This window comes from Necator americanus, chromosome II (genome assembly GCF_031761385.1).
Source record: "Necator americanus strain Aroian chromosome II, whole genome shotgun sequence".
Lineage (NCBI taxonomy): Eukaryota > Metazoa > Nematoda > Chromadorea > Rhabditida > Ancylostomatidae > Necator > Necator americanus.
Window position 1 is genome coordinate 24,464,437 of NC_087372.1, and position 13,503 is coordinate 24,477,939.

General features: G+C 42.7%; 3 protein-coding genes across 4 annotated transcripts; 1 reads left to right on the plus strand and 2 right to left on the minus strand.

The window, feature by feature from the left end:
- Positions 1-97: 97 nt before the first annotated feature.
- RB195_019314 (uncharacterized protein) lies at positions 98-10,666 on the plus strand (the record flags this gene model as incomplete). 2 transcript variants are annotated; one of them, XM_064187114.1, is made up of 12 exons in its annotated part: positions 98-117; positions 178-181; positions 243-329; positions 386-562; positions 7,112-7,264; positions 7,675-7,785; positions 7,851-7,984; positions 8,037-8,166; positions 8,250-8,336; positions 8,412-8,500; positions 9,775-9,898; positions 10,397-10,666. In XM_064187114.1, 12 exons carry the CDS (start codon positions 98-100, stop codon positions 10,664-10,666), a joined length of 1,386 nt encoding a protein of 461 aa, XP_064042995.1. The 2 variants fall into 2 exon arrangements, with proteins under 2 accessions (XP_064042995.1, XP_013300479.2); XM_013445025.2 differs by lacking the exons at positions 98-117; positions 9,775-9,898; positions 10,397-10,666 and having other exon boundaries at positions 144-181; positions 263-329; positions 8,412-8,564.
- A 448-nt stretch (positions 10,667-11,114) lies between these two features.
- RB195_019315 (uncharacterized protein) lies at positions 11,115-11,531 on the minus strand (the record flags this gene model as incomplete). Its single annotated transcript, XM_064187115.1, has 1 exon — positions 11,115-11,531. One exon carries the CDS (start codon positions 11,529-11,531, stop codon positions 11,115-11,117), a length of 417 nt encoding a protein of 138 aa, XP_064042996.1.
- A 231-nt stretch (positions 11,532-11,762) lies between these two features.
- RB195_019316 (uncharacterized protein) lies at positions 11,763-12,269 on the minus strand (the record flags this gene model as incomplete). Its single annotated transcript, XM_064187116.1, has 1 exon — positions 11,763-12,269. One exon carries the CDS (start codon positions 12,267-12,269, stop codon positions 11,763-11,765), a length of 507 nt encoding a protein of 168 aa, XP_064042997.1.
- Between the last annotated feature and the right edge of the window lie 1,234 nt (positions 12,270-13,503).

Genomic DNA, 13,503 nt, shown 5'->3' on the forward strand with positions numbered 1-13,503 from the left:
CATGTAAATTTATTCTTGTTTGTGTAATGAACAAAGGTATTGTTCTTCCAGTGAGATAATGTTACAGTAAAATGTTAAAAATACTTCATTGATACATATGGGAGTGCATTATAAATCGTTGGTTACTATATTTTGTTGGTTTTATGGAGAAGGGTGATGATCTCAAAGTGTCTGCAGCAAAGTGGGTGTCTTTTATGTTGCCACAATTAGGACGACAATTTAGTTGCTGGTATCTGAATCAGATGTTGACGCGACGTTGTAGTGTAATTTGTGCTCGTCAGCTTTCCGCAAAACAGTTAGTATATGCTGAATATGGTGATCCTGCGAAGGTAATTTCTTTTGATGTTAAGCAGTTCGAATCTGCTATGAAGCCTGTACATTACAGGTGTTGAAACTCCAAAGAATTGACTTGAATGACACTCCTCCAGCTGGGCATGTACATGTGAAGTGGATTGCAGCTCCTATAAATCCTGCAGACATAAATACGCTGCAAGGTGTGTATCCCATAAAACCGCAGCTTCCTGCAGTCGCTGGGAATGAGGGATATGGACGCGTTGAGAAGGTATGTTCTAGAAAACAGGATGTTTTTATAATTGCTCTTTTTCTGTCATGAAAGTTGGTCGGGCGGTTGTAGCGCAGTCGCTAAGAGGTTCTGCTATGACTGCAACAAATGTATAGTACTTAGAGCGATCTTCGCCAAATTTTGCAAACAAGGACTCTAGGAGCTTGATAGTTCGGAAAAAAGAGAAGTGCTGGCCAAGCCTTTAGTTCCTTTGGGGTCGACAATCTGGTACTAGACTTGCCTGGGAGAATAGAAACACTAACCTGACCCATCGCTTTGCTCCGCCAGTCATCGTGTAGGCTAGACACGCGTTCACAGACCTGAAACGATGCTGAGTTCAAGTCGAACGTGTACGTGCATCCCCATTGCAATTCATCAACGATGTGCACTTTTTTCTTTATCCTTTACCTGTTACATTTAAGTCTCAGCTTTTGTAGGAGAGAAGCGGGAGCATCTACAGACTTGGGGACATCTAATTCTAAGGTATAAAATCGCGCAGTCTGTTGACCTTTCTCCTATATGTAAAATCCCTGTACGTATAGCAGCGTCATTACTATCATGTATTTTTAAAAGGATAGTTATGCTGCTTTGTTGTTACGAGTTGTGACCTGTGACTTGACAATTGTAGCAAATTCTGCATCTTCACGTCATCTGCACCACATCTTTCCGTTGGTCTTAGATCTACTCTAGTTGTAAAGCTTCCGTTCGTCCTCGTATTGCTCAATAATATACGACTACGCTAGAGGAGAATAAAGAGTATCATTTTACGTTGAAAGACTTCAGGAGACGTACCATCGATAAATTGTGTAGAATCCATTCGCTTACAGCTCTAGCATGTATAACGATTCCGATTAGAGTGGATCACATGCCCAGTCATCCTAATTCTACATTCATTGGGGGAAGGGGTAAAATCCTTAGTCTTCTATCGTGAACACATATTAGAACATATATTTGGATTCTTTCCTTCATTTTCTTAAATCTAGCATACCCCTACCACCAAACTTTCGATGGGACATGGAACGTACATCAAACAGGGAAGAGGGAGGTGTTGAAGAAGCAGAAGCATGTGAAACCAAGTGTTCTTGGTCTTCTCCACTATATCTGGATACCTACGTTCAAAATTTCCCCGTTATGTTTGAACATGAATAAGCAGGTCAGACAATGGTCGCTGATTACATGCAGATCTTTTATAGAACAATGCAATGTTTCTGATTTTTAGTGACTAAAAGAAGCTGTTTGGAATCTTGCAAGCTTGTAATATAAAGGCGTTTACGGTACCGGTTGAAGAACCTTTAGGTCGCGTATGACCTTATTGGTTATAGATATGAGAGTATGTTGTCGGCGAATTAATGTATGTCAACTACTACATGTCTAGCATTTTCTCTTAGATAATGAAGATTGGAATAGACGTGTCTGCTGCGGATCTGTTTGTGTTCCATCACTCCTTTCGCGGAGTCAGTCTTAAGTTCATAGTTGTGCAGCGCGCAAACCGATACCGATGTATCATTTTGAGAGTTCCCGGAGATCTCTTTGAGGACAGTAATCTTTTCCCTTAAATCTGTGAAGGTGTACGAGACATAAAGTCCTTGAGGCATTCTTTGATGCCAGTCCTAGTGTTAAAGTCACAAGCCTTATAGAAGGTATGATCTTCTCTGTAGAATCTTTTCAAAGTGTGAAATACTTCAGCTTCCTCCTCCTTGTAGCTTGTTTTTCGGAGCGTCTTTTTTGGTAGTGGAGCTTTTGCAGAGTGGATACTGATATATCTTAACTCTTCACCGTCTGAGCCGTCAGTTGCACAGAAAAGGGAGTGTTTGTAGCTATATTCGTGTTAACGAAAAAAACCTTTTTATTTTCTGTCGTCACATGGAACAGGTACATAAAGTGCCTAAGTATCATAGGGTCTATTGGGCGATTTTTTTACATGGTCGTCCTTATAAGTAGCACATGATTTTCTTCGCGGATAAAACCCCATCGCGATAGTTTACTCACCATTGCAGTTGAGATCTTGCACAATAGAGTTTTAGAAAAGCTCTCTTTTCGCAATAGTTAGAGACAACCTTAAAAAGGTGCAGCAGGCAGACGAGATGATAGGCTTCTCCTTCTCTTCAAGAGAAAAGAAACTATGGCATTTTGTGACTCATCCCTTTGAATTTATTTCACTGAAAATAACCGGCAGCGACGCAGATCCAGTTCTTTTTTAAACACAATCAAGACTACTTTCTAATAAGAATTCCCTACTTTCTAAGTTACTATCTGTGTACGCTGTATTTTTTGGAAAGTTCATGTGCAGAGTTTCACAAACAACAAGTGTAGGAGCGACAGGCGTGCTTCCTAAAACTATAGAAATATTTGGGCGTAACTATCCATACTGCTTTTTAATTTTCGAAAATGATATACTCTTGATTTCTCAGTGACAAGTTACAACATTGAGTTCTTTGTGATGATATTTGTTTTGAGTGTTCGCAAAATAAACTGTGAAATGTGAAGTAAAGTCAGTCTTGCCTCACAATGAATGCCCATTTCCTTTAATCAATCATGACACTGCTTTCAGTTGAGGTTTAAAGTAAAAGAGTTGAAGGGGCTCAAATCTATCTATTGATGTCGCGAAGCAGAGTTCGAAATATCGAGTATCGAAACTGGTGCAGTATTTATGTACGCTGTCTAAGCAGCAGCCTAATAATGGGGACGTTAGTACTAGAAAGCCAAACAAAACCTTGTGAAGCTGTTCTACGAAAACATGAAAAGTTCTTGATAAGCATGAAAACTAACAATTTTCAATAAAACAATGCAGAGAAGTAAATTCATCTTAGGAATCGAAACCAGAAATCATTTGGTCATTCGATAAACAGCGGGAATCGTCCGCAACGCGAGTTCAAATGTAAGGCTGCCCGCAGAGTTCAGAGGCGCGCGGTATGGCGGCTCTGAACTCTGCGGGCAGCTTAAGGCTACAGTATATGAAGAGTTTTTTTCATGCTGCTTGCTAGAAGTGTAAAATTGACACGATAATTAGAATTTGATAATTGGAGAATCTTTAGTGATGGCATTGATTATGTACAGGGTCAAGAGTATAGTTGGGAAAAATCCCTCCTAAAAACGACTCTCCCCCCCCGCAGATCCTCCCAAAAACGACCCCTCTTCTCGTTCCTACCAGTATAGCTGCCCATACAGCAATCAAAATTTGGATATAATAAAAAAACAAATAAACGCCTAATAAATAAATTTAAATAATACGATGTAATAAACAAATAATAAATTATTTTAAAAAATAGTAATGCTACAAGTAAAACAAAATACACATTGTAATGCAGCGATATTAATGGAATAAATAATAACTAGAAATTATATGTTCATGTTAATTATATGTTCAAGGTGCCGCGTGACGTGTGCCAGATGGAAGAAGATCAAGAAAAATAAAAGTTTTAAACAATAAACAAAAGTTCGATCCCCGCCAGAACCATTATTTTTGCAAAAGGAAAAAACAGCTGGAAAAGAAGAAGAACACCTTTTAAAACAATTTTCACGCTATTTCCAGCTATTAACAAACAAATTTTACTCATCGACAATGGAAATGAAGAGATGAGAGTTCGATTCCCGCCGGAACCTAGATTTTTGCAGAACCGAAAAAATCACTGAGGAGAACATTTCACCGGCAATTTTTTGAAATTGTATTTAGAGGACTTTTTGCCACATGCAAGTGTTATATAGAGGTTATTTATTTTAGTGATTAAAACCAGGTCTTGATTGGAAATTACTGCTGGACAGGTCGGATTTTGTTACCTTGAAATAAACATGAATAACTCACTAACGAAAAGGCATGAGAAGATAAAGCTGACTGCGTTGTGTAGAGAAAGATTTGCGCTACAAAATGTTTAAAAAATCTTTTGCAGTGACTCTCTGGTTTTTTTGAAACCTAGTTGAGAAAAAGTTGAGAAATTTGGCATTTTTCTCAACTTTTTCTCAACTAGCTTTTTTAGAGACGAAAGCTACCTGTAAAAAAGTAAAAACAAATTATGATAGCAAAAATCTTCCTCTACAATATACTTCAAACCGAATTCGTTTTTAGAAACCATGAACAGAGTTATGGAAATTTGTTTGAAGTCACACACATTTTGACGCGTTGCCGAAAATCTGAGATTTTGCTCTTTTTCCCGTTGCGAGGATACGGTAGCGCCGTTGAAAAATTCGACTCTATATTTGGATAGAGCATCAAGGAAAACCTTTGACTGCAAATTTTGGCCTCTGTAGGTGCTCTGATTCTCTCAAAAGCTAGTTGAGAAAAACTCGAAAATTTGAGGCAAAAATTGGGATTTTTCTCAACTAGGTTTCAAAAAGACTAGGAAAGCTAGAGGCACCAAACTTCGTAGAAATATAGAAGAAATCTCTCTCTTCAGATCGCAGCCAGATTTATTGCGTAAAATTCACTTTGAGCGTAGATATTCAGAAACTCGTGGAGCCTACTTTGTACTAATTTTAACCCTAATTGCGCCTGTAGATGTCTTTTTTTTCGCTCAGTAGCAGCATCAGAATTGCTTTTTCGACTGAAAATAAGAAGTTCGTCACCGTAGGATGAGAAATGTGCTCTTTAAATTCTTTTACGCCAAATGCAAAAATAGCACCTTTGCAGGGATTGATCCCTGACCATCACAATAAAAAGGGCGCGGCATCTCGTTGAGCTATCCGATGTTGTATCACAGCATCGGCCCTATTTCAACAGAGCGTGTAATGGCCAATTAACAGATGTCCTTATCGAAGTCTTTGTAATCGCGCATAAATAAGTCTGCACTACACTTACCAACTTGAGCCAGCGTACTTGCTTTTCATTGCAGCTATGCTTCTACTTTTACCTAGTGCTCTTACACTTCTGTTAGCTTCTGAAGATCTCGTTTGTCATCCGTTCCTAAGCGAATTTTCGACGCTGCGTTCCAATACAACTGCGGATCTTCAATATATTGAACTGGCTGTAACGGAAGAGTGCCGAAGCAATGTGCAAGCTATGAAGATTGCCTCCTATGGTCTCTTAGTACTCAATACGAAGTCACCTCTGGTTAGTTTCATTTCTTTCATATAAATTAGTAACACACAATTTTGTAGTGTAGACTGTAATTTTGTTCTGTAGAACTGTAATTTTGTAGTGCTTAGACTTGATGGGTTTGACAACAAGTCGATTTTTTGAAAGAACAAAAACTTTCAGGTAGTTAATTGCATTTAAAATAATTGGTTTCCTATTTTATCACATCACAACATTATCACTTTATTTATTATGCATCACATTTATTCAAGATTTCAATTGTTTTGGTTTGTGCCACCGAAGCGACTCCGACGTCATCAAGCATCAGTTAGAGCAGCAAAAAATGCTAAGTCGTCCATCTTCAAGATTGACTCAAAAAGCGCAGTAGTTTCATTACCAGAATTATGAAGAATAAATTTTTTAAAATCATTTTTTCGTTTGCGTACCCTCTTTTTATCCTAACTTTTTATGCTACAATAGTCTTCCTCAACTGCAACCGCGAGTCTTCTTCAATCGTTTATTCGAATATTAAAAAAAATTTATTTATTCTATATCATTTATTTTTATATCAAACAGAACTCAAGTATTGAAAATGCGTCATTGACGTTTTTTCTTCTTTGAGACAACTCTTCCATTTTTTAGTCGCGGATATCGGGACCTGAAAAAAGCCTTAGAATACGTTTCAGTTGTGAATATCTTCTGATATGCGATAAAAACATGCCATTCACTGCTGATCATCCTTCAAGTTTCAGCACTACGTCTGAAAAGAAGCAGTTTTCGCTCCTGTTTTTCTGCTGAATGTCGCATACCTAAATTACACTTCATTTTGTACACCTTAATATGTGTTTGTTTGAAAATGACAACCCCGTCTTCCTTTTCTCTTTGCTCCTTTCATTTTTCGATTTTGGCTCCTTTCATTTTTTCTTAATTTTCCGACCCCCTCTTACGACCCCCCCCCCCCCCCTGATCCAACACCCCTCTTACGACCCCCTGTTGAGAAATTCTCAACACACGTTTGACCCTGACTATGTATAGTTAATCGAAATGTACTTTAATGGATGAGTACGTTTAAATTAACAGTTCTCGACCACCACATACTGCCAGCCCTTTGAACACATTTCTTATGGATCGTTCTCGTCCTTGTCATTTCTTTGTCAATACGAGCAACAACTTGTGCATTTCGTGGACGCAGGACAGCCTCTTTCTTTTTTCAACAACAGCATTTTTAATATTCTTAATCTCTTGGTAGCAATCAGTCATTCAGCGTTTCGAACCGTTTTGAGTTCCAACTCAGAGGTCATCATACACTTCAACTCATTAAACTACGATATTCAAGGAGAAGGAAAGTGTTATCTTTTCCGATTGTACTTCGGTCGGTGTAGAAAAAAGAATAGGATTTTACAAGTTGCTGACGCCATTTTTGACATTGATCTTGGAGTCAATGAAGATCTTCTTCAATGCCTTCAAATCAATCTGAATCAAATCTTGTTTTTTTTTCAGCCAAAAGAGTGTTTAATTTATATTATCTAAAGGAATTATAGGTTGGCGACGGTGTGAAAAGTCTCCAAGTTGGGGACCACGTTTTACCCTCGCGGTCGGGGTTAGGTATTTGGAGAAGCGATGGTCATCACAAAGAAGCCGAATTGTTTCCCATAGACAACACTTTGCCCCTAGAAGCTAGCGCCACCCTTCAGGCTAGTGTGTAAGATTCAACTTTTCTTGTTAAATTATACTCGGGTCGAAACGATATGAAGCGCGATGCAGTTGCGTAAGCAGCTGCGATTGAAGCGACGCAGTAGAGCCAGCCGTTGGAATCGCGATGGAACCACCGTTGGCTTCACTCGGACTGCAACGATGAGTGGTGCTATGTAGCTAGTGTCGGCGCTCAATCCACACCGCTACGCTCCACTGCGGCGCATCGAGCCGAGCCGCTTACCCTTACGTCACTACACCGAACTTCATGTCGTTTTGACATATAAATTTACAACTTGTGTGCCTTTTATGCTGTCATCAGTACGAAAACTTTGATGAGATTCTAGTTCCGAAAGACAACGACAACGAAAGGTGTAATTTTGTAGGGAAAACTGAACCAGATAAATCTCAGGTGAATCCTCCGACAGCTTACCGGATGCTTAAGGACTTCGTTGATTTGAAGCCTGGAGATACTGTCATTCAAAATGGAGCCAATTCAGCTGTAGGAAAGGCAGTAATCCAGGTTAACATTGTGTGGCCAACACACCGTTTGATTATTTATAAAATAGGAAATAAACGTAGGCCTAGATCTGCCGTTTGCGCGGTTTTCGTTCCATAAATGTGGTTCGTAAAAGAGAAGACATGACACCACTAGTTAGCGAATTGAAGTCGCTGGGCGCTGATGAAATTATCACCGAAGAAGGACTAATTAAAGAGTATCGGTAAGTTGTAATTGCTTAGAAACCGTTACAAAAGAAAAGTGTGATTATTCAGAGGTAAGATCAAGGACGTACGTTTGGCGCTCAATTGTGTAGGAGGGAAATCTGCTTTATTGTTATCTAGCACTCTTGGATTTCGGGGTTGCATGGTCACCTATGGAGGAATGAGCAAACAACCATTACAGGTTCTCTTCCTGCTACATCTCATCGTTCTCATTCGCTATCTGCTTTAAAAAATCCATCTTCCATAGAGTTCTACCCTTTTCAGATCCCAACGGGACCTCTTATTTTCAAGGACATTCGTTTGGCAGGCTTCTGGATGTCCCGATGGTATGAGGATCCGAAGAATATCGAGGTTAGAAAGTGTCTTGAAGTTGTTCTTGCAATTTGAAACGTTTCATGATTGCCCTGCAATTTATTTTGTTTACAGGAACGCAAACGAATGTACACTGAATTAGGGGATTGGATAAAGGCTGGGGAGCTTCGTCCACCAGATCTGGAGAAACGTAGCATTGAGCAGTATGCAGAAGCTTTGGAGACTGCAGCTTCCAAATTTGATAAAAAGCAGTTATTTCTCCTATAGGAGATCGTTTGGTTATCAGCAGACTATTACTCTGAAGGAAGCATAAATCTTCATCTTGCAATGTTATCTTTATGGAATTATCTGTTGCTCTGCAACTCAATACCTGCGACTTTTCCAATTTTCAAGATGGATTTCTCTTTTACTAGTTACCATGCGGGTGTGTAATGACGTCAAGGTAAAGAGAACTTTCTCAGCTCTAGTAAATGTATGTGAGTCAACAACACGTACTTTTCCACACGTTCTTTCAACACAGTAGCAGTTGTCCGGGCTGCTGTTTAAGACCCTGTGGTGCTGCTTGACCTTTTTCTTTAAAGATCCTCAGGATTGCAAAGCTTAAAGAACTCCCGTTTATCTGATAAATGTGAGAAGTTACACCTTACTCCATCCGGCTCACACGGATAACGTTTTGCGACTACCATATGTGTTTTCTGTCATTTTTTTCTTCGGGATTCTAACAACTTCTTGAGAAAGAAACACGAAGTTATTGTGAGCAGAGCTTTACCTCGTCGTTAGGATGAGTACTTGGAAAAAAGGGTAGAGGAATAACCTCAATTCGCAATGGACTAGAGCGTTGCTGTTACACACCATTTGCATCAGCCACCAAATGACCAAATTCTACTTGATGAAAGTCGTCAGGTTTTTCGCTGTTTGGGGAGATCCCCCTCACAGTCGACCACGTGATGCATGATGATCCAATGCAAATTCTAAGAAGGGGATTGTATTTGGTGGAAGATTAACAAGAACATGTTAAACACTACCTCCTCCTGTCACAGTTCTCTGCACATTGGTATTGGTATTTGGTATTTTCAGCACAAGTTTTTCTTAGTTCGAAATCTTACAATACATCCACTACCTCATTTAGAGTTTTCTACACTTTCTACTGTAAACAAAATGACTTTGTAAGCTGTAACTCGTCGAGTTTCCTTCATCACTGTGAACGAAGTTAGCCAATCTCGGATCGCTGTAAGATTTTCTAAATGCAACTACGCAAAAACCTTTTGAAAACCGCATTAGACAGATGTTTCTCATTGACTAGATTTTTTTTTTTTTTTTTTTCTTTTTTTTATAATTTTTTTTGGGGTTGGGGGGGGTTTGGGGGTTTTCGTCTCTGGGGGTTCCAGGAAAATCCCTCCTTTTTGTGGGGGCTCCCCCGGGGGGGGGTTTGGGGCCCGTGGGTCCCCTCTAGCGTTTTTACATCGTCGATTCTCAGAGGACCGGCCCACATGTTTGCTGAACATATCCGCTGGGTCGGAAGAGGACATTCCTCTAAGTCGGAGCACGAAACCGGCAAGGGTGCGCGGAAACTCGGAACACTCTCAAGGGCTCTGTGGGTAGTAAGTAGCTTCCAGACGGGCCGCGGTGTCTGCCCACGTCTCCGCTGCGAACAGAGCGCGGAGGACGTCGAGCGAACAGAGGGCACGAAGACAGGTCCGTCAGTGGTCCGTAGCTCCTACGGCCGAATGCGCCCAGCGCTCTCATTCTTCTATTCAGTTCTTCCTTCAAGTCGTTTCCATGTCATAGAACGTCCGAGGAACGTATGACGGAGTTTCCACGATTGGGAGCCTTCAAGTGTACTCCCCGTCCCGCAGTGCGCGTTCTCATGAACGTGTCTTCTTCTGTTTATTGTAGTCCTATTCTCTCCCTGCTTCGTCAATCGTGAGCATCGTTCTGCTCATGGTACTGCCGAAAAAGAACGAGTCGCCGCGAAACGAAGGTTCGAAAAAACCCACAACACGAGCCCCTTCTCCCAGATAGGATTTCATTATCCATGCAATGCAGCGTGAACAGCTCGGCGATATAGTATCGCCTGTCGACCCCTTTCCAATGGGTAGGAGAGGGCGGGGAAAAGCTATCCTAGTCGTGCATCGTCGTACAATGGCAATGTCCTCACATACGACGCGTCCACACCTATCGACCAGCGCGACAGATGCATTCGTTTCTACGCGTCAAAGGCTTTCCAAGTCGACGAAGGGAACAAGGGCAGGCGGTACCCGGCAAACCCAGACCCGACACGGTCGGATGTGGTCCAAGCAGCGAACCCTGGCGGAATCCAGCTGTTAGGCTGGGCTCATCCAGCGTCCCAGAACGGAGGAGACTGGTAAACTAAACACGCCAGCAAGCATATCGGACGGAGTCCGAAGGTCCTCGGTCACCTTCTAGGAAAGAACGGTTCGCGAGGTCTCCACGGCGGGATCCTTCTTCGAGATAGGATCAGCGCGCAAGATACAAAGCGAGGCCACCAGCCCGAAAAATCGCGAAAAAAAACCGGGGCGCCAGGTTTCATGCCTAAGCGACCGCACTCGAGGGGAATCCGGGGGAGCCGCCAGGGGGAGAGGGCTACAAGGGTGAAACGAAAACAGAGAACCGAAGATTCCACCACGACGGCGCACCCGTCTTCGCTCAGCAAGGTTGCTAGCAGAACATTATATTCGCGGAGATCCGTGCAGCACTTCTTTAGACTCGTTCTTCTTTGTGCTGCTTCCAGAATCTTCTTCTGCCTGTACTTCAAAAAATCCTCCTGCAACGCTTTTCTGCAGCTAGTGTTTGCTACTAACCGCTCAATGTGCGATGCATCGGATCAAGCCTCAAAGTCCTTCTTCTTTCCAACAATTCCTTGGTGGTCTTCGAAATTCGATCCAAGTTTGTCGTGCGCGACTTCGAGGCACGTTCAGCACAGGCTCGTAATCCTCGAGCAGCATCTCGTAGTCCACGTTGGGTCCTCCTCGATGTACCAGTCACCTGGGACAGGGAGTCCTCGAGTACGCAATCGTCGTAGACGACTTCTTTCTCCTTCGTTGCCAAGCAGATGTTCTTTTCCATCGTGTGGCTAAGTCGTATTTTCGCACGAAGGAGACGGTGATCAGAACCACTACAAAAGGATGGTACTACGAACGTCAGTAGACACCACCTCCGGTTGGTGAGTATGTGGTCGATCTCCGCACGAGTCGCGCCATGGGCGATTCCCATGTCCACCGACGATGATCTTTTTCATGAAAGGAGTTCCCAAAAGAGGCGAGCGGCGGCCACAGCACGGCGAGACGATTGCCATTTTCATCCGGTCCCCTAGTCCAAATCTTCCAATCCTGTATTCCTCTTCTGTGGCCTCCTAGTTTTGCGTAAGTCTCCGACAACGAATTGTAAAAGACTTCCGTGTGGACTACTCCTCCAGCTCCTCGTAAAACGCGTCCAATCGATTCATCAGCCATGTGGAATAGCAGTAATACGATGGATTTTGGCGCAGAGGGTGAGCAAAATGCCAGACGAGACAGGATCCGTGAAATCACAAGACACAAGGCACAACAAACCAACACCGCCTACATTTCGCGACGGAACCTCTTCCACGAAACGAGGTACCGTCACATCTGTCGTACGTCGCTCCTTCGCACTTGGTCTCCTGCAGAGCAATCCGAAATATACGCTCTGCAGCTCCGAAAGCATCAGGTCGGCGTCGGAAACGTCTCGCTGTAGTACACAGTCTGAGACAGTCTCCATGGCGAGTCGTGCGTGTGTCGCCTGGTCCAGAATCAAACGTCCGACAACCGAATTATCGCCTCCACCGTCGCCAACCGTCCGACGTCTGAACGCGGGCCCAGTCAGGGTACAGGCGAATACTGGTGGCAAAGAACTTTCCAAACTAAGCAGCCACCACGGCGAGCTAGCTTCACCACAGGTCGTCGCCCAACCTATAGACAGAACCACCCACATCCAGACGGTGAATAGCAGTGGTTACTCTACTAGGCTCCGACAAGTCAGCGGAGTCAACCCTCTCCTTGGAAACCCCCCCGAAAAAAAAACCCTCCGTTTTGCTTCGAATTTCGACCCCTATTTTCACCTCCACGCCACTATGAGGCGGTAAACCGTTGTGGAGGATTGACTAGAACATTTCGCAAAAACAAAGTGTTTTCCAATGACAGCGAGTTTCCTAAATAGCGTGTTATTAACACTCCTGTGAGCAGAACTGTTGTGACTGTTACCGCGCTGATCATGTTGAACCCCTTCACACAACCACGGGGAAGTGTGCGCTAGCGCTCTATCCTCTGACTCATTCACCGATAGCGCCTTGAGATATTTCAAGACATATCGCGCAGATGTGGATGCACAGATTTGACAGCGGCTTTATTTGCGTTTAAAAAATGTAAGGATTCATAACCTAATGGTAACTACATCAATAAAATTCGGTGTTAAGGTTAAGGAAGTCCACTCTCCCGCGCTAGGATCGAACTGTGGGAACAGGGGCAAAGACGTAGAGCGTAGAAATGTTGTTTCTAAGTGACAAATGGCTTTCCCGAAAAGCAGAGAAGCATTTGAGAAGGACAATTCAGGGTCAGCGGGTCATTACTGGAATAGCTGAGTCAGGGCTCTAACAATTAAGCGTTAATCTAAGAGGACCCTTGACTGGTTGGCTGAAGCTACTAAGAGAAAAGAAGGAAAATATGTTTGAAACTGCTCATGCTTTAACTGTTCCAAACCTTCCAAGCAGGCTTACCACAAGTGAGTAGCTAAGTGATACCATGTACTACTTCCAAAGAAAAAAAAAAGCCGAAAATGGTTTGCACAGCATTCCACGATCACCAAGCATGCATGCAACAGCTTTTATTCACACATTTTCCATATTTATTCGCAAGCTGGTGACCCTAAAAAGGACTATTGGCTCAGCCTCTGTGCAGGCTGTTCACGGTTCGCCTGTTTCGCGGCTTTAACGGGACTTTTACGGTTGAAGCAAGGTACCTTCTTTCACAACAATCCACGATTAGCGAGCCATTCGTCAAGTTCCTCCCTCGACTTCGATGCAAGCTCCGACCACGTAGTGACCAGGGAGAATAAAGAGGTTTAATAACGAGAACGCTGTCTGTGCTCTATGGACGTTCTTGCGCCCGCGCACACAATTCGATCCGAGCGCGACAGAGTGAACCCGCCCAACTAACTTAGCACTAAAACT